This window comes from Panicum virgatum, chromosome 1K (genome assembly GCF_016808335.1).
Source record: "Panicum virgatum strain AP13 chromosome 1K, P.virgatum_v5, whole genome shotgun sequence".
In the NCBI taxonomy this organism is placed as follows: Eukaryota; Viridiplantae; Streptophyta; class Magnoliopsida; order Poales; family Poaceae; genus Panicum; species Panicum virgatum.
This window is the reverse complement of record NC_053136.1, coordinates 3,263,324-3,283,546: the sequence shown is the minus strand read 5'-3', so window position 1 is coordinate 3,283,546 and position 20,223 is coordinate 3,263,324. Positions and strand designations below refer to the sequence as shown.

The 20,223-nt window shown below is 50.8% G+C and overlaps 3 protein-coding genes across 3 annotated transcripts; 2 read left to right on the top strand and 1 right to left on the bottom strand.

Annotated features, from left to right (window-relative positions):
* Positions 1 to 6,558: 6,558 nt before the first annotated feature.
* On the top strand, positions 6,559 to 7,761 carry LOC120647924. Its single transcript, XM_039924731.1, has one exon. The coding sequence runs from the start codon at positions 6,559 to 6,561 to the stop codon at positions 7,759 to 7,761; it is 1,203 nt and encodes a 400-aa protein (XP_039780665.1).
* Positions 7,762 to 8,537: 776 nt separating this feature from the next.
* LOC120642941 (protein STRUBBELIG-RECEPTOR FAMILY 1-like) lies at positions 8,538 to 12,443 on the bottom strand. Its single transcript, XM_039919528.1, has 15 exons — positions 12,329 to 12,443; positions 12,089 to 12,236; positions 11,883 to 12,012; positions 11,688 to 11,759; positions 11,518 to 11,583; positions 11,359 to 11,430; positions 11,204 to 11,269; positions 10,994 to 11,059; positions 10,474 to 10,892; positions 10,107 to 10,375; positions 9,731 to 10,005; positions 9,498 to 9,621; positions 9,268 to 9,395; positions 9,004 to 9,163; positions 8,538 to 8,862 (listed from the first exon to the last, which is right to left on the bottom strand). The coding sequence occupies exons 2-15, from the start codon at positions 12,204 to 12,206 to the stop codon at positions 8,755 to 8,757; spliced, it is 2,073 nt and encodes a 690-aa protein (XP_039775462.1). The 5' UTR covers positions 12,207 to 12,236; positions 12,329 to 12,443; the 3' UTR covers positions 8,538 to 8,754.
* A 2,200-nt stretch (positions 12,444 to 14,643) lies between these two features.
* LOC120647914 lies at positions 14,644 to 19,425 on the top strand. Its single transcript, XM_039924723.1, has 10 exons — positions 14,644 to 14,966; positions 15,048 to 15,803; positions 15,893 to 16,045; positions 16,129 to 16,398; positions 16,472 to 16,661; positions 16,751 to 16,882; positions 16,966 to 17,100; positions 17,188 to 17,629; positions 17,718 to 17,793; positions 19,351 to 19,425. The coding sequence occupies exons 1-10, from the start codon at positions 14,958 to 14,960 to the stop codon at positions 19,423 to 19,425; spliced, it is 2,238 nt and encodes a 745-aa protein (XP_039780657.1). The 5' UTR covers positions 14,644 to 14,957.
* The last annotated feature ends 798 nt before the right edge of the window (positions 19,426 to 20,223 follow it).

The window sequence follows — 20,223 nt, the reverse complement described above, 5'->3', positions numbered from 1 at the left end:
CACATCGAACAGAACGCTCTCTGTGCGGAAGTTCTCCTCAGTCCCGAACGTGACCGGCAATGTGATGCTCCCCAGAGGGAACACCGGGTGTGGGCCCACTCCAGAGAATGGGCGAGAGGGAGTCAGCTTGGACTCCGGAATCTGCAGCTGCTTGAACGCTGCATAGCTGATGACATTGAGGCCTGTCCCACCGTCAATTAGCACGTGATAGAGCCTTACATTGGATATGACGGGAGCGGTGACTAGAGGTAGTACGCCAGCTCCGGCCATATTCTCTGGGCAGTCGGATGGGCCGAAAGAGATGGTGGTGTTCATCCACCTCTGGTGCGGCGCCGCCTTCGGGACCCCCGGCTTCACCGAGAGGACCTCCCGGCGAAGGGTCTTCATGTCCCGTCGGGAGACAAGCTCCCAGCTTCCGCCGTACATTACGTACAGCTTCTTGCGGCGGTCGCCGTTGTCGGAATCGGAGTCGTCGCCGTGGTAGACGCCCTTCAGCTCTCGAGCGGGGGATTGGTACCCCAACTCCTTCTCCCCGGCGGCGGCCCCGCTGTCGGAGGCCTTTTCCTTGCCGGCCCGCTGGCGAGGAGGAGGTGAGCCGTCTTTGGAGGACTGCTCCCGCCGCCCACTGACCCGCTTTGCGAGCTTCTGGATCTCGCGGCAGTCAGCGGCGCTGTGGCGTGCGGTGGGATGCACTGGGCATGAACCTCCGCTCCCACCTTGCGGGCGAGGGCGTTTGCCATGTGCATTTTGGCCCCCAGCCGCTGCTGCCGCAGCCGGTGCCGCCACTGGTGCCACCGCTGCAACGACTGGTCCACCAGATTGCAGTTCTCCGCGATTCCGGTTCTTGTTCTTCTTCTTCTTGCCACCGCCCTGAGCAGTAGCACTGGAGCCGCCAGCCTTGGCGTCTCCGCTTTGGGGGGCTGAGTGCCATGCACGACCCTCAGCGGCCCTGGCACACTTGTCTGCCAGGGAGAAAAGCGTAGTGACGCTTTCCACCTCGTGCGTCGCCAGCTTCTCGAGCATCTTCTCGTCACGTACCCCCTGACGGAAAGCAGTGATAATAGATGCATCTGAGATACGAGGAATGGTACCCCGTACCTTGGTGAAGCGCGAGATGAAGGCCCGGAGCGTTTCTCCGGGTTTTTGCCTCACGGCGTGGAGGTGTGCCTCCACACCATGCTGCTGGTACGCACTGGCGAAGTTCGCTGTGAACCTCGCACAGAGCTCTTCCCAGGACTGGATCGTCCCAGGTGTGAGGTTCATGAGCCAGGTCCGGGCTGGCCCAGACAAGGCTACATGGAAGTAGCTTGCCATGACGGCTGTGTTACCACCAGCCGCTGTGATGGCAGTAACGTACACCTGCAGGAACTCCGACGGGTTAGTGGTACCGTCGTACTTTTCCGGCAGGTGGGGGCTGAACTTGGATGGCCATGCCACTGCTCGGAGGTGGTCCGCCAGCGCAGCGCAGCCCACCCTAGCAACTGGTGCGCCTGGCTGTATCCGGGCGTTCACCGGGGGCTTGGGTGCCACCACGTCCAAGTCGGCGTTGAGGTTACGGCCCTCAATGTTAAGACGGCGCTCTCGCGCCCTCTCAACGGAGACACGAGCATCCTCTCCCGCGCGCCGGCGGTTGAGCTCCGCCCGCAGGTCTTCTGTTCGTGCACCCCTCACAGTAGGGGAGCGCACGGACGCCGACGCACCGCCCTGACGCTAGTGGTAAGGTACCACCGCGTTGCCGGGCGGAGGTCGTTGCCCAGTCCTTGCAGAACTGGGGGAGGCCTGAACCAGGTAGAGGAGACGGTCAACATCGTCCCGCCACTGCTTCAGGGCATCTGGCGAAGCTGCCTCAGCCGGGGGGTTGCGAAGCAACTCCCTAGCCGCTGCCAGCGCTCCGCCGCTCGCAGCTTGTGAGGGGGCCCTTGATGGGCGCCCTGACTGTTGCCGGCGAGCAGCGCGCGCTGCCGCCGACGGTGGCTGCTCCGCAGGCACAGTTGCCCCTGGAGCAGGAACACGAGAGGCATGTGGCGTGGAGGACGCCACACCCTCCGTCATCTCCACGTCGTCCACGCGAACCATGGGGACGAAGAAGAGATGAACTGCGACCAGCTAAAGCCCCTACCTGGCGCGCCAAATGTCATGGTGCTGCAGACCACAGCCGGGTGGCGGATGGCACCCGCCCTAGCCCTGAGGGTGTGTACTCGGGGGTTAGCTGGTCTTAGATCGATCTCACTCAAGAACACGATGAACACAGCAGGATTTAGAGTGGTTCGGGCCGCCGGAGCGTAATACCCTACGTCCACTGTGTGTTGTATTGCCTTCCCACGAGAGTGAGAAGGTTGCAAGAGCTTGAGTCTGTCTTGATTGTCCTGTGCGCAGCGAGTGCCTCCCTTTTATATCTCAAGGGGGCGCGTACACAGCCGTTGGGTCCCCGACAGGTGGGTCCAACGATGCAGCATAACGTACTGTTCATATATTATGGCGTCGCAGGCAAAGGAGATCTCTCTCTTGGATTCCCTCGCCTGCTCCCGGAGCCCTTCGTCCATCATGTCCTGGCGTTGTCTTGTCAGGACGGGCCTGTCGTAGCTAGTGGCACTGCCCGCCACATTGCTTAGGCGGGTGGTGTAGCTTGCGGCGTAGGCGGCATGATGGAAAAGTGCCGTGCTGTTGTATCCATTTAATGCTGCAGGCGGGCTCTGCGCGGGTGCGGCACAGGCGGCTCCACTGTGCTCCTTGGTAATACGCGGTGCACAGCGGGGCCTGACAAAGGCTGCCTCGCGTACCGTGGCGGCAGAGCACGCCTTGTCCGTCGCATTGAATGCGGTGGGTGGCGAGTCCCTCCTGCGGAAAACTCGCGCACGTTCCCGCGCCTCCGGGACACGTGGCGGCTCCGGACCCCTACATGGTGAGGGGAGTCCGGACGGGCGCAGGAGGTCCCGGACCCTACTGGGGGTCCGGGGCCTCGGCGGTCAGCACGGAGCTTCCCTTCCTTAGAGACACGTGGCGTCACCGGACCCATACTCATGTGGGGAACGGTCCGGGGCCGTTGGCTTGGTGAAGGAAATGCCTGGCCCGTGGGACCTGGCTACTCCGTCTTCCCACACAGTTACAGATAACTACACAGGTCCTGCCTTGCTGCAGTAAGAGAGGGTATCCCTGCTTCAGGTCTCCGCCGGAGCGGGCCACCGGAGTGGACTTGGAGCGACCGTGGCGAGCGGTCTCCGCCGGAGCGGGCCACCGGAGTGGACTTGGAGCGACCGTGGCGAGCGGTCTCCGCCGGACCGGGCCACCGGAGTGGACTTGGAGCGACCGTGGCGAGCGGTCTCCGCCGGAGCGGGCCACCGGAGTGGACTTGGAGCGACCGTGGCGAGCGGTCTCCGCCGGAGCGGGCCACCGGAGTGGACTTGGAGCGACCGTGGCGAGCGGTCTCCGCCGGAGCGGGCCACCGGAGTGGACTTGGAGCGACCGTGGCGAGCGGTCTCCGCCGGAGCAGGCCACCGGAGTGGACTTGGAGCGACCGTGGCGAGCGGTCTCCGTCAGAGCGGGCCACCGGAGTGGACTTGGAGCGACCGTGGCGAGCGGTCTCCGCCGGAGCGGGCCACCGGAGTGGACTTGGATCGACCGTGGCGAGCGGTCTCCGCCGGAGCGGGCCACCGGAGTGGACTTGGAGCGACCGTTGCTGACAACCCGATGAAGTATGTTACCAGACCTCATAGTAAGGTGCAAAGAAACCAAACCTTATACTAGAAAAGAGCCCGGGACCTCTAAAGACAGCAGTCCTGGATACTAGAGTACTTGTAACAGGGTAGTGAAGTATGTAAACTTAGGGTACATTACCAGGCTAAGCTACGCGGATCTTCTCTACCCCAGGATACAAATACCACTTCTCCAGTGCAGGTCCTTAGGGGTCCGGACTGCCTTCCAGCTAGAAGGGGTGTCTTCACCTGATCACAAGCCAGCAACTTAACTTGGATTGTTAGCAACAAGGGAAACTCCGTTCAAGAGGAAAGAATAGTTAAACCAAGGCGAATAAATGTAATCAGGATGGAGCCTAGGTAAATCTGAGGAAGAAAATCTCCTTTATTATTGTGGTTGACACGGTATACATCAGAGGTCGGGATTACGAGGTCGGACCCCCACCGCTCCGGACCGCTTTTTGCTTGTTTGTGTGATAGGGCCAGAGGACGGGTTTACAAGGTCAGACATTGACCGCTCTGGACTCACACATAGGCGCCACGTTATTACAAAGGAGGACTCTCTTAATCTTTTCTTAGGAGTAACCTACGGCTGCATGCTATACAGCGTGTCCTTCTCCGGTTGGAAGTGGTGCGACCACTCCCGAATTCTTTATAGTCGTCGGAGGCGATGGCGCCCTGGATGTGCCTGAACCGCATCATCCAGCATCACCTCGGGAGCTCGGGGGACCCCTCCTTGCCTAAGAGCTGTCACATGCTTACATGGCATGAGACAAATTCTTTGGCTTTGAATGGGAGAGGCTCCCAGCCGTCGTCGTCGTCTGCCGATGGAAACCAGACGCCCTTGCGCAGCAGATGGACCGGACGTGGAGCGCGGAGAGGTGCGGTCGTTCGCCGGCTTGTCCTTGGTGCTAGCGCCAGGGGTCCCCGCGCCTGGCGACGGGGCCTTGTCTGCAGCAGCACCGAGCTACGCTGAGGCGGATCTCCGGTGCTGGCGACGGCAGGACGACACGGCCAACTTCCTCCGGGATAGCCGTCGGCTCCGGGCTCCATGTTGAGAGGAAGCCTTGAGCCGACGTCATGCCGCCGGAGGGGAAGGATGGCCGTTGCTTGAGAGAAAACCTTGAGCCGACACCGGAATGGCGCGGGGCGGCACGCGACAGGCGTCGCCCCCGCGCACCACCGTGCCGACTCTGAGGCGTCGCAGTGGCGACGCACAGCAGGCGCAGCTGCCGTGCTTCGTCGCACCGAGGGCGCTGGCGCCCCAGTGCCACAGCATGCGGCGTGGGTGACGCCCTGCCTTCCTTCATCTTCTTGTTCGTCGTTGCAGAGGATGAACACGGCCCCAGAAGCTTGAAGATCCAGCCAGCGCCTGTCGTTTCCCCACGGACGGCGCCAAAATGTCGCGGGGGTTTCTAGGGGTACCCGCAGTCGGGTGGCGGAGCGCACCCGCCTATTCCCAGTGAGGGAGTACTCGGGGAAGTACTAGGCGATGGGGCTGAATCTTCACCGAGACAAGGACTCAAGAACACACGATTTAGAGTGGTTCGGGCCGCCGGAGCGTAATACCCTACGTCCACTGGGAGATGTATTGTTCTTGGTGGTGTGTATGAACCTATCCTCTGCCCGCCTTGGCTCTCACCCAGCCTGAGGTTTTCTAGCGGTGCCCCCTCCTTTTATAGACCAAGGGGGGAGCGGATACATTGGACGTTGGGCCCCGACAGGTGGGCCCAACGTGACTGTGCAGCATACTGCGCAGAGTACTCGAACGGCTACAGTAGTCGCGAATCTTTCCTCCGATATGCTTCCGCACACTGTTGCCCTTCTGACTCAGGGGGGTCTTCTCTTGTCCCGTCAGCTAGGTGCCCGTTGGAGTAACGTAGCTTACGGCGTGGCCTGCTGAGGCTATTATGTAGGCGTCATAATAGGTGAAGCCGAGCAGTCTCATCCTTCTGTCATGGCAGACTGGCAGGCGCGGAGTGGGCGGCGCCAGCGGCTCCACTACGCGTCTTGGTAATACGCGATCAATAGCCCCCTGGCTAAGGAATCGCCTCGGCTTCTGCTGCATCAATGCGGACGTCCACCTACCACAATGAATGCAGCGGTGGGTGAGGCTTAGTAAGCGGCCTCGTGCCTGTAGACACGTGTCGGCCCCGGACCGCCCCGAGGCAGGGCGTCGACTTCTTCCCTCAGAGAGGGGTCCGGTCACTATACAGGTGGTCCAGGACCCCATGAGGGGTCCGGGACTCCGCGGGGGTCCGGACTCCTCAGGAGGTCTGGAGCCCCAGCTACTTGCGTCTGAGTGCCTGCCTCTCCCGGGACATGTGGCGTCTCCGGACCTTCCCCAGTCGTGGAACGGTTCCGGATTGTTGTCGGGAGAACAGGACTTCGGACCGCAGGGGTCTAGCTGTTTAGATGTAGTCAAGGATAACTACAAAGGCACTTGCCTAGACACAGCAAGAGGGGGTACCCAGTCCTGGGGTACCGACATAAATAAAATATTGACATGGCAACATAATTAATAAAAAGAGAGAGAGAGAATTCTAGAAACAGTTTTTTAAAGAAGAAACTAAATCTTCATTTCACCCAATGCACCAAAAAACTATAAAATCACCATTAGGGAGAAACTAGTAGTTTTTAGGGAGTTCATACTGGCTTACTATTAGAGAAAAAAATAAGTTAGGAGAGAGAAAGAGAAAATATTTATTACTTGAAAACTTTTTTATTGTGAAAAATAGTTTCTATAGATGATTTCTTGTGCTATATAAACCGTAGTTTTTTTCATTGGGACTGCCCTAGTCCCCTCAGCTCCGAATCCAATTCCAATTCCTCCCCAAAAAAAACCCGGCTTGCGAGCCGAGCGGCAATGGCGGGCTGGTCGTCGCTCCCGGGGGACCTCGTCAACCTCGTCGCCGACCGCCTCCTCACCACCAGCGACCTCGATTCCTACATGGACCTCCGCGCCGTCTGCCACGGCTGGCGGTCCGCCACCGCCGACCCTAGGAAGAGTCCGCGCGAGCCGCGCTTCCGGCCGCGCGACTGGGTCACGCTCGGCGAGGCCCACCAGAGCGACGGCGCGCGGCTCTTCGTGAACGCCGCCACCGGCCGCTTCGTCCGCAAGGACCTTCGCCCGGTGTTCCAGAGCTACTTCCTGCTCGTCGCCGGCGCCGGCGGCGGCTCGCTCGTCCTCGCCGGGGGAAGCTCGCCGCACGCCGCGTGCCTCCTCAACCCTTTCACGGGCTCCTTTGTCCAGTTCGCGGCGCCAGTGCCTCCCGAGTTGGAGTTGGAGCTCAAGGTTGCTGCTCACGTGATCGGCGGCTCTTCGCCGAAGCTCATCCTGCTCAGAGTAGGTGCCGATAATACTACCATATACTGGGCTGATCCCAACAGCGGAAGTTTCAACGTGTTCAAGCAGAATCACTGCGACTCTCGTTTGGCCGGCCAGGCCCTCGTCGGCGGCATCTACGCCGCCGGCCTTGAGCTCGAGCAGCATGGATCGCCGCCGTCGACGCTTCTCCATCCCACGGTCAGCAAGATCATGGGTCTGGTGAAGACGAGGCCGCCGCTCACCAACGATTACTTCTCGAGCAATGCAACATTGGCATGGAGGAATTGTTTCCTCGTGGAATCGGCAGGAGAAATCCTCATCTGTTTCGTGCTGCGCCGCTGGCCGAAGGTTTACATGGAGGTTTTCAAGATGGCCACCGGGAGCAATGCGCTTGAACAGGTGAAGAGCATAGGCAACCGTGCCATCTTTGTCGGTGCTCGCAGGTCCCTCTCCGTCGATGCCGACAAGTTCGCGTCCGTCGAAGCTAACTGCATCTACTACGTCCATGGCTCCTCGTCCTCCTACCACGTCTACAACCTCGAGGACGAGGAAGAAGTGAGGGGCGGTGGGGCCTTTGTTGAGTTACACCACCGCACTTTTAGCATGAAGGCTTGCCCTAGTGTCGTTCAGCTTCTTTGCCGTTACACATCTAATGTCGAGCACTCCCAGCTTGGGTTGGAGCTGCTGCGTCAACGGTTGCGTGAATGGGATATTAGCATGCAAGATTGTGCATATCACTAAGTTTTACAGCATGAGTTGAAAAAGAACAAACTAGCTTAGCACAAATTATTGGATGATTATCATAGGCTTGCTATTCGTTTTTGTTTGTGAGCCAAATTTTCTTTCCCCCTGATTACGTACGTCTGCTACGGTTTATTTCAGACTTCCAGTGCCAAGTGCTAGCAGCGGTACTATCATTCTGATGCTAAAAAGCAGAGAATGCTCAGCAGTTTAGTCTTGTTGTTCCTAGGAGTTGAAATTGAAATAATGTTTCTTACTTCAATCCAGCCGTTTTATCTGTTTTATCCTATGAATTATGTATTTTTACTCCTTCCAATAATCGAAACATCTTTATAATATAGGCCGATAACAAAAGATTGTCAGTACTAAATTTAATATAAAAGATACTTTTACTATAGACGTTGTGTATCTCTTTTCATGTAAGAAGATATAACTTTATTGATGTTACAAATCAGTGTGCTCAGTTTGAGATGACCCAAACATACTTTGGGTCCTGAACAAATATAGTTGATGGTAATCCATGTGCAGCTTCTAATTTCAGCAATTTGGAAGTCCATTTTCCCATTTATTATGCAAAAAATGTTGTCCATTTGCATTTGCTCAATATCTTCCTGGCACCCTCTAAAACACAAACACTCAAGCTGTCGTTAACACCATATATTTTTTATTTGAATCAAAGTACCTATAATATATACAAGATTGTCATTACTATGTATATTTTTAGAAAAGTACTTTACAATATACATTATGTATCTCTTTTCATGTAAAAAGATATATATTATGTATGATTTATCTCTTTCCATTGCCACTTGACTATAATTCCATTCTATTTTTTACACAAAAAAAACACACACACCAAGAACACAATCAATGTACTACTGTACACCATTACAAGTATAGTAGTTACAACGCGTCAGCGAATACCATTCCGCTCCACGGTACACCCATGTCGCTGCTGGGCGAGCCGATCCGTGGGCACAGCTAGATAGCTACCTAAGCTTGTGCAGCGCCGCCACTCCCCGCCTCCGCGCGCGCGTCCTCCAGCGCCCGCCGCAGGTCCTGCGCCACCTGCGACATGGCGGGCCGGAACTCCGCCTCTTGCTGCCAACGCCACGACACGCCAAGCTCACACACGTCAATAGCCATGGATCGGCCGCGCGCGCCGCGTCGAGAGCGCACGTGACGTGCGCCCTCGCAGAGAGGGGGATCAGATCACGGAGCACGACACGACGGATGGCTCACCTGTATGCACCGGCCGATGATGTCGGCGAAGCGCGACAGCGACAACGACCTGACCGGCGGCGCGCCAAGGCGCGGGTCGGCCATCTTTCCCAGCGCGGCGAGGTCGTGCAGCCGCGGGCTCGCCCACGGCACCAGGTGCCGCTCGCCCCGCGCCCGCGAGCTGCACGCACGGATGCGCGCGCGTCAATGGTCAGCTAGCTCATCGCGCGCGCTGGCCGCCGCCGCCGGCAGGCGACGCCGGCCGCAGGTCGAGGAGAGCCTTACCTGTCGTAGGGCTTGCGGCCGGTGAGGAGCTGCAGCATCACGACGCCGAAGCTGAAGACGTCGCCCTTGGCCGTCCACGCCGCTTCCGGCGGCTCGTAGCTCATCGTGGCGCCGCAGTAGTCGGACAGCTGAAGTTGATGAGCAGCAGCCAGCAGGCATGATGGAATTGGAACTCAAGAAACTAATCTCATATCTGAACTTTTTTTTTCGGGTTAATTTAGCAGTACTACCTGTGGGACAAATGGAGCAAGACCGATTCCGGACACGGACACCCGGAGCTCGCCGTCGATCAGGATGTGTTCGGGCCTGAAATGCCGGTGAACCACCTGCTTGTGGCTCTCCTCATGAAGATACCTTACAAGAACATTAAATTTCAGGCAAAAAGCCAAAAACATTTTGGATTTATCCACACAGTAACAACTAATTTGCAAGCACACAACGAGATGATCTTGGCAAGACATACTCCAGTGCTGTTGCAGCTTCAAGGGCGACAGCTATCCGGGCATCCCAGGAAAGCGTCTCTGCTGGATCAGACGCCCGGTGCTCGAACTGCATCATGTCATTCAGAGTGCTGTCACTGAGGTGCTTGTAGACGAGTAATCTCTGGCCGTGATCCACGCAGCAACCCACAAGTTCTTCGACGTTGGGGTGCCGGAGCTCGGAGATTTCCTGAACAATCTTCAGGAATTCAGCCGCCGGCATTTTAGCAGTGTCACCGCCAAGCTTCAGCACTGAAAACTAGAGGATACAGAGAGATGGTTCAGGCGAGAATGTCACAATCAGCACTGAAGAAATTGGTTGTATGTCATCAGAACTGGTGCTTTTGCAGGCACAGTTACCTTGCTTCCTGGGTGATCTGCTAGGTAAATTTTACCGAAACAGGTCTCCCTGATCAGATTCTGATCGCTGAAACTGTTGGTGTGTTGCTGCAAGGATGCAACAGTAAAGAATGTGAAAGGAAATTGCTGAGTTGGACCTTCTGAACTTCCCTGAACATTCTTATCGGGCACAATAATGTCCTTGCTGCTGTTCTTGAAAGATGGGTGTATTGATGATCCTGGCGCCTTAACATAATCTTTTGGAGGCCAATCAATCTTCCCTTCAGCACCTTCAGCAATCAGCATATTATCGAAAATAAATAAATAAATGGAACCCACAAGTGCAAATGAAATGACAGTTATGCCCTCTTTTTTTTTGTGTGTGTACCTGAATGACGTTCTCTCTCTGGTTTGGCAACTGCACTCACTGTAGGAGGCTCTCTCACCCAACTCTGCGTGCTCATCTCAACACCCCTCAGGTATCGTACACGAAGAGATCTCTTCTGGCGCCATTTTGATACCGTGAACACGATCGCAACCACAGTAATGCTCAATGAACCGGCGGCGAGGATACTGAACCCGGCGGCTTTCGCCGGTGACACCTTGTTCTTGTGTCTCGGAGGGGCATCCTGTGGAGTAGCTGGAATCACATATATGGGAGGGTGTGAACCAGAAATCACTGCAGCTGGTGGTGCCGGCACATGCTCTGGAGAAGGAGGTGATGTGGATGATACGAGAGGTGGTGGTGTCCCTGGAGTTGGAGAGAAGCCGGGGACCGGTGGTATGGTGAATTTGTTGCCATCTCTTCTGCATAGAATCAGGGGACCAAGTTTTGTCAGACAGACAGTGAACTTACTTATGGCAGACATGTGGAGCTAATTTGGCGAAGTAAATGATGGTTGTCTTACAGGAATTTTGGGATGGAGAGAAGCTTTTCTGGGATTGGTCCTGAGAACTGGTTGTTCTCTACGTTCCTGCAAATCAGTAAGAGTGAAGAATAGGTGACAACTGCAGCGAAATTGATAAGGCAGTTGCAACAGTGTCAGTGCTAATGTGTAGAATTTGTTTCACAGAAAGGAACTGAAGATGTTCAAGTGCAAATATGCTGAGGAAATTACAAATCTTTCAAGGGAAGATCTTCTAGCACATCAAGTGTCCCAGATAGCTGATTGTTCTGCACATGTCTGCAAGGTGCAAACACATCGACATTTGAGAAAACTCTCTTTTGCACAATCAGCCAGAACGAATACCTCTGTATAAGGTTGGTACTTACAAGGTTGACAGTGAGCTTAGCTTTGCCATGGAATCCGGAAGTTCGCCGCCGAGACTATTTGAAGAAAGATCTCTGAAAGCAGGATCAAAGAGTCAGTGAGGTGCACACCACCAGGGTTTGCTGACGACACTGAAGGATCAATTCAGAGTTCTCTCTCACAGTTGAGTCAGCGCAGGCGGTAAGCTCTGCGGTATCACGCCGCCGATTTTGTTGTCGCTGAGGTCTCTGTTGCGCGCGGTTGCCGCAATAACAAGATGATCAAAGCAAATAAAGTGATAACCTAGTAGCAGAGATTTGAAAAAGGAAAGGCACGAATGCAGAATGCTCACAGCAGTGTGACGGCAGTGAAATCTCCGAGTGTGTGACTCAGCTTCCCTCCCAGGCCCGCACCTCGGAGCTCTCTGTCAGGTTGGCACTAATGACTCATCAGTCAGGACTCAGGACATGAACAACTTCACCAAAGCACAGATGCAAGATGTTCGTTCACTGAAGAGCATCTTCAGAGGAAAGAGCTGCTGCATTACATTGCGGTCACTTTCGGGCCATCGCACTGCACCCCTTGCCATGCTTCTTTGCAGGGGTCCCCTCCTAAAGCCGTCCAGCCGTCGAGGTCCGGCAAGCCCAGGGCCGCGTACAGGTCGTTGATAGCATCAACTGCATTAAAAAAAAACTGACAGAAATTAGCCTCTGCACGAAGCAAGATGGAGCCGAGCTCGGAGATTCCTCTCACCGTCTTGCTGTCTCGTGTAGGGTTCGACGAAGGGGATGGGGAACGGGAACGCGTGCAGCCGCAGCAAGCAGAAGGCGAGCCACAGCGCCACCCCCAGGTGCTCTCTGCCGCCGCGCATTGTGTGGATTCAGAACTTCAGAGCACGGAGCTGCAGGAAGGGGACGGAGAAATTCAGTCGCAATGGCGGTAGCGAATGATCACGATGCCCAGCTGACTGTATATGCGAGTGAATCTTCTCACCGAACATGAGCAGGAAGGGTGTCCAAGCGATGGCTGCTGAGACGGAGATATGAGCTGGCGCCTCAGACCATGTTGCCCGAGCTTGTGGAGGAAACATGTCGCTGGTCAGTGATCACACTGCCTTGTAAAACTGATGAAGTGTAGCACAATCATCGGATTTTTTTTCTAAGACAGCTGATGCACAGTCATCAGATAAGCATGGTGATGAAGTGTAGTACAATCCAGGTACGCAGAATCAAGGCGGTGAAGCTCCGTCCGGTGAGCTACCTGTTGACTGCTCGGCGTACCTTGGAGACGAAACCGCCAGTGTGGTTGCGTTTGCCGTTTGAGTATGGGCTTGGTGAATTAAGCCCAGCCCAGTTGGTTGTAAAAGGGTCGGCCGGGTAAAATGGGCCTAGGTTTTTGGAGGGCTTGGGCTGAACAGTGAGCTGGAAAAGACTTTTCTCAGAAAAAAAAAGCTGGAAAAGGCTACACGTTTCATATGTTGCCCAGCTGGCAGCAATCCATCACCACCCAACTTGCCCGGGGAAAAGCGGCATCCGGTGTGTTTAGATCCCACAAAACTCCAAACTTTTCATCACATCTCCATCACATCGAAACATTAAGTATAACAAATGATCCATGCATGGAGTACTAAATGTAGATAAATAAAAAAACTAATTGCATAGTTTTGATGTACGTTGCGAGACGAATCTTTTGAGCCTAGTTAGGTCATAGTAGGACAATATTTACCATAAACAAACGAAAATTGTTATAGTATACTACAGTGTCCGATGTGACTTTTTCTTCCATCTTTTCCAGTATCTAAACACAGCCATCCTTCCTCGTGGAACAACATTTTTCGGCTACATGTCTAAAAAAAACATTTTTCGGCAACAGAGAGAAGATCAGAAGATGGAGAAGGGGCAGGTCCAAGTTCAATGCATCTGCATTCCGTCCAGACCAGACCTGCATTTTCAACGGTTCAGTGCCTCGGACAAAATAAAGAGAAAAAACAATCTCTAAAGCATAATGCATGGTCCTTGAAACTAGCATTTGAATGCTAATTACGCGTATGTTACAATGTTATGTTTATATCAGCAAAATTACAAAGATGTCAATTCAATGATTCTTTTCATAATATACAAGGTTTGAGTGTTAAATACACGCCGATAATGTTTCGCCCGGTCCATCTCGTGTGTGTGAGAGAGAGACATCAAGTGCCTTAGTTAGGGCAGTCCCAATGCAGTGATTAAAATAGTATTTTGCTGATTTGACAATAAAATTAAATAGGAGAGAGAGAGCAACTAGGAAACTAGACCTCGTGCAAGAAATAGTTTCTTGCACAAAAATTAAAATCTAAGAAACTACATAAAACCTATTGGATAGATATCACAGGTATCAAGATAAAATTAAAGAGTGGGAAGGAAGGTGATTTTTTTGAAAGCTGCCAGGAGCACTGACCCGTTATTTAAGAGAGAAGAATGGCACACGCGCCCAGCCGCAGGTGGGCTGCCGAGCCCCTGGGCAGCCTACCGAGCCCCCAAGCTCAGTCCCAGGTGTGGGAACTGGGATCGAACCCCGGTTGGCCAGCTCCTAGACTGGAGCTGCTACCACGACGCCACAACATCGTCCGCGGAAGGAAGGTGGGGAGAGGAGAAAGGTTATTGGAGGAATTTATTTTGTAACCACAATTATAAATTATGCATTGGAAGTTACTGTAGTTTCTTAGATGGTGTCTATTCGCTCCGTCCTAAAACGTAAAACATTGGAGGGTTTGAAATTTGTACTCAAATGTAAGGTACCCTAGAGTTTTTTTTTGGATAAAAAATCATGCTAATCTCCTTGATTTTGGTGCTAGATTTGTAAAGGAATCAATTGTGGTGGGCAAGAGGAGTAAAAAAAGGGCTACTAATCTCCTCGGTTTTGGTGCGAGTAGTTAAAAACTAAGCAATTGACTAATTGAAAAGTACACTAATGAGAAGTACATGTATCTTTTCTCTACTTTTATAATTTGTCTGTAAAAATTCAGAATGTCCTACGTTCCAGAATAGATGGAGTATGTGACCCTACTATTAGCTGGCTGCTGCTCCAACCTATATGTGGCTGCTGGTTCTGTTCAAGAGCCAATGAGAACTGAGTAACCGATTTTCAAAATGGGAATGCGTGCTTGCCTGTCGATCGTGTCGACCCGAGTCTATCCACAACAAGACCACAAGTGAGCCAGTGACGAACGAGAGGGGATTTTGTGCCGCGCGGCGCCGGTGCGCCGGATATCTGTACGGCGCGGATCACGTTGAGATCAGGACGTCCAGATACGAGCGCGCGTACTGGTGCTGTATTTAATAACAGCGAATTCCGTATTTGGATGCATATTTTATATTCTAAGGCACATGTATCGAGGCGTCGGTTGGACGCGTGGCTTTGGATGGAGTTGCGGGGCTCAGCTGGAGTCTTCTGGAGATAGAATATCCTACAGCTCATTTTTTTTGCTTGGGGCCTTGGCGGACGTTGGAAATAGAACCCGGCGCTTCAGCTGCTTGTAGATCCATTGTGGCATCCTAGTACTCAACGGAGATCTCTGTTGAACGGCATGAGCTATCGGTGACAAGGATCAGGCAGCAGTTGTGTCGCGCGTGATCGTCAGAGCATGGCGGAGGTGAGTTTTCGGTGCCGATTTCTTTCCGTATTCAAGCACAGCTACATTTTCTGAGAAATGTGTTCCTTGATGTAATTCTAGGGAGGGGATGCGGCCGGATCTGGGAGCAGACAAGGTGGGGGAGAAGTAGCCACCGGGAAGAAGGAACATGGAAGTCTGGCTTTGGTGCAAGGGCACATCGAGGTTGGTAGCTCCCGTGTTTCCCCAGGTCAGATCTATCGGCTTGTGCAGTCATTTTCACCAAGGAAAAGGGAGCTTGTGGAGGCAATTGGTTTCGGTGGTATGCTGAATGTGCCTAATCTGACCAAGCTGAACCTGAAGCTTAGCTTATGGTTGCTGAATCAAGTTGATATCGAATCACAAGCAATTGTGGTTGGTGATAACCATATGATCCGTTTCTTCGATGGTGATGTGCACAAAGTGTTTGGAATACCATGTGGGCCACGGAAAATTGATGGACGTGATGCACATGTATCGCAAGAAGCAGTGGCGTTTATGCGGGAATCACTTGGTCTAGTCGACCGGGAATCCCACAGTTTGAAACGCATCGAGAGTTTCCTGACAAAGGAACTAACAGAAAGCTCTAGCCAGCTGGAGCACGAATGTTTCCAAATTGCTTTTGTTATTTATGTCATGGGCCATCTACTAGCACCATCAGTAAAGCATGACTATGTCAGCATAGACTACTGGGGCGCTTTGAAGTGTGCTGATCACATAGTCCACTATAACTGGTGTGAGTACGTCATCAGATGTGTGTTGGAAGCTGCAAGTAAAGTTCAGTCGGCATCTCCTGCGAAGGGAACAATACAACTTCCAGGATGCCATCTGTTCCTTCAGGTACAAAAGCTCAAAATTTGACCTACTGAGATTTGTTTTGTTTAGCATAAGTGAAGGCTTGTACTTATATGCATGTAATGTGCTGGCAGGTGTTTTATTTGGACAATATTGATGTTGGGCCATACAATTTGCCGCACAATGTGTTCCCAAGGATAAGTGTGTTTGATAATGATAGGATGAGGGTTATGATACAGCGGAGTGTTATTTGTGGCGGGTCAGATGATATATGCGCGTTTGCTATGGTAAGTGATGGCTAGATGGTGCTGTTATTGAAGTACAACGTATTTAGTGGTTACAATTTGATGCATGTCTGTGTTTGCTGCAGCCTAGGGTTGCTGAAAGCGTGTGCTACCAAAGGAGACGTGTGGAGAGGTCGATGTCTAGGGGTGAAGCATTAACACCCAAGTGCCGCACTGCACGAAGAGCGTACAGCACACCAGCTGAACAAACTGCTCCTGCTTCTGGTGATCCAGATGGATGTGCTCATGCTGGGACCTCCAGATTTCGGAGTTCTACACCTCAGGTTGCTGACATTGGAAAGTTCCTGAACCCAGGAGGATTGTTTGAGTACTTGAAGATTAAATATCCAAACATTGTAAGTAAAATGCAAGTATAATTTTGGTGTCCACATTTTGCCTTCCATTCTTATGGGTGGTTGTGCTTTATAGATCGGAAGTGGTGTAGTCAACCTTCTGAAGAGACACAATGCCAATTGTGTAAGGCATTATGTAGAACATCAGCGTCAGCTTATAAAGGAAAATATATTGTTGGCGGAGGGCTTAATTGAGATGATAGGCCAGGAATGTATTGCAAGCAGTGAGAAGGGTCAAGGGGTCTCGAGGTTGAAGACTCCTCCTGGTATGTATCTCTGTTGGTCAGCAGTTTGTGGATTACATTCTCATCTGATTGGTGACATATGTACGTTTTTTTTGTGTCATTTAATTTAGGTATCGGTACAAGGCGGTGTAGTAGTGAAGGTTTCATGGGCCATAGATTGGAGGTGGATGATTCTGAAGGTACAAGGCGAGCTATTGCTGAAAGTTTGAGGGGCCATAGATTGGAGTTTAGTGATTCTGAAGGTATGATAGATTTGAAGCCTGGTGACATATTTGTATTCAGATAAACAGTAGCAATCTTTACTATTTTTGGTGTAATATTGCAGGACATGGGGAGAGTTCAATGATGGACAGCATGCTGCATGACAATCGACATCCATCATCGGATATTCGTAGAAAGAGAGGCAGCTTCAACTCCTTAGGTGGCGATGCAGATAGGATAAAGCGTTTTACGTCGGAAGGTGTGATTCGATGTTCTGCATTGTTAATAGCTAATAAGTTTAGGTAAATTGCATGATTAAGTGGGTTTATTGCTACCTGGAACACAGGAAGTGTGTCTGTTCAATCGGGGAAGTCACGGCTGCTGGAAGATCGATCTGATATGCCATCATTTGATCTAGGAATTGATGATGATGTTGAGGTTGAGGTAACTCAAGTACACAGGGGAGAAATATCTAGTCCCTTGACTGTGACACCTACCGGTAGCGCAGCAGCAAAACGAAAATTGTCTCCAAGATCTTCGAATAAAAACTACAGCGAGCTTTTGATAGGTGGGATGCTAATGCTTGAGGATGACAAAGGGACTAGTAGTGAGGGTAAGGTTTTGTTTGGTGCATCCACAACTACACCACTTCCGAGACGGAAGCTTGCATTTGGGGGCTTCGCACCTAATCCTTTCTACAATGGTCATGTGCATCGGAAACCAACCCCTGAATCCATTCTGTCTCTGTCTATATGGGTGACGGGACAATATGTTACGGCTTTAGCCAGGTTAGACATTAGTGTGATAACCTTGATGCAGACTCCTCGGTTCAGGTGTGAGCTGGTTGCATAATATGAGCTTTTCATTTGTATGCAGGCCATGGGTGACGCACCCATATCCACGTCATATTGAAGTTACTGGTTTTGAAATCAAGCGTCAATTCTCCCCCCAGGTACGGGTTCTTCCTCGCCGATAAGCCCGGGACCCATCGGCGAAAGCTCCAGATCGAATGTGCCTGCGAAACCCCCTTCCTCCCCCATGGCGTTGAGGTGCGAGATTAGTGGGCAGCTGCACAGTACCCCTGTTCCAGATCTTTCGAGGAGCGGCCTCCAAGAAATCGAGTCCTTGTTTACTTCTTTAGTAGCTGCACAGTACCGCTGTTCTAGATATTTCGATGAGTGGGCTACAAGAAGCCGAGTTCTTGTTTACTTCTTTTTTCTTTAATCCGCTTGCGGGACCCTACGCTCCGTATTCCTCAATTCCATGACACCGTATACTTTGGAAAAAAATAAACGAAACCCCCCAATTCACGCATCTCGAAACAGAGTAGCTATGTGCGCCAGCACCTGTGGACCGTCCGTATAACCGGCGGAACGGCGCCCGGCGGCTCTTTTTAATTTCCCAGTGACGAACGGGTCTCGCGAGGCAGGGCAGGACCAGGTGCGCCGCTGCTGTTTGCTGTCTGCGTTTGAATAAAACATGGAAGATTGGAAGGTAAGGTCTGACGTGGACGCATGCATGTGCCTCCTGGCGACGACTCGCGCGCTTACTTCCGTCTAATCGCATGGCAAAACCAAATTCAACTGTACATAAATAAAGTGTCTAATAACATTTATAATGTTGATTTGCATTTACTGTCTTGGAGGATGTCTTCCCCTATTCCCGCGGATGCTTATTAAAGTTGTATTCCTAGCTTGTGACCATACTTCTCCCCTCTTATGGGAGTTGAGTGACATTTCACTTCTTTCTGGCACTTTACTTGTAGGAATATTATTTGATGACACTTTTGATGAGTAAATGCATTTGGCAGGTTATTTGCAATGTATTGCAAATATAATATGTTCTGAACTATTGGTTTAGATATTATTTGTGTATACGTGGATACGAGGATCGAATGTGATAACACTCTTCTATAATTTATAATTCCTGGCATTCTCTATATGTGGTATTAATCTCCCCCTAATGTCTGGAATTGTCCTCAAAATGTAATCAGCATACGGGCTTCTAAATGAATGAATAAATCCCTTGTGAGTGATCCAAGATATTTTATAAATGACGGATAAATATCTCGTATGGATCCTCAACGCCCATAGATGTATGCTGCGGTGGTGATATCGGTATTTGTGAAACATAACCGACACGCAGATGAGAAATATTTGGCTGAGGCCAGATTCCACGTAATTACTGTAACGGGGGTGCCGTTATGATTGCAGTAAGTTGAATTTAAAATAATTATGGTTTGTAAGACCGAATGATGCCAACATGATGTTGGTGATTTGCAATTCTTTGATAATGGTCTGTCAATTAATCTATTGATAAGAGATTTGGCTAATCCATTTTGTATATGTATATATGATATAAAAATATTCCGCATTAATGCTTAGAGTCATACAATAATAATTGAAGACTTTTGAGGAGAATTTAGCAGCAGTATCAATCCTGATGGATTTTATTAGGTATTCCGGATAATTTGCTCTTAATTTGATAATTTGAGCAATGAATCATGCAGAGGCATGATTTTTATGTGGATAACAAATACATACGGGACCGTTTAGTTGATGCATCAATAAGTACTATGAAGTAGAAATATGGTCCGGCTAATGGATGGATTGACCACTGCTTGAATGCGTCCAAGGAATTGTAGTGGTTCAACCTTGATCTTAAGATAAGAGGTTCTTAATACTAATTCTCATGGCACATGCGGTGCACAAAAAAAATCTGAAGATTTGGGAAATTTTGAATTATCTATGTGATGACTAATTGAATTGCTGATAATTTTGACGTCATCAAAATTTTAGGATGATTAAGGCAATAATGCCTTATCTTGATGATATCAAGATTCTGAAAATTATCTTGTACGCAACATTTTTATGAGTTTGATGTACTGAAAGAATTATTTCAAGCATTTGCTTTATATATCTGTCAATTTTATGATGAATTTATATTCATCATTGTTGTCATTATGAGTTTCCATATGGAAAGCATTGTGACAAATATTTTATAACTCAATAAAGTATGAGTCGAATCTGGATACAAGAACACATCCTCGATCAGTAGTTGAATAACTATAGGGAGAATTAATATGGCTCGACCAAAACCAATTATCACAATATCGCTTCATGCGATTTGTGTGAAATTTCCTTTACTCTTTGTGAGAGTTTGGAAGTATTTAATTCCCTAAGTATATTATTAGTGGGACCATGTCCACTAAATAAATTCCTTCTTTATTTGGATTGATCCTATGGGATAATCCTTGACAACAAATATTTACGACACAATATAAATATGGCTAGGTAATCAAGTTGATGGGAATTATAGAGATTAAGTTTTCTCTAAATATATCGTTGAATTAAAATTCTACGATCATATCGTCAGTGCTCAA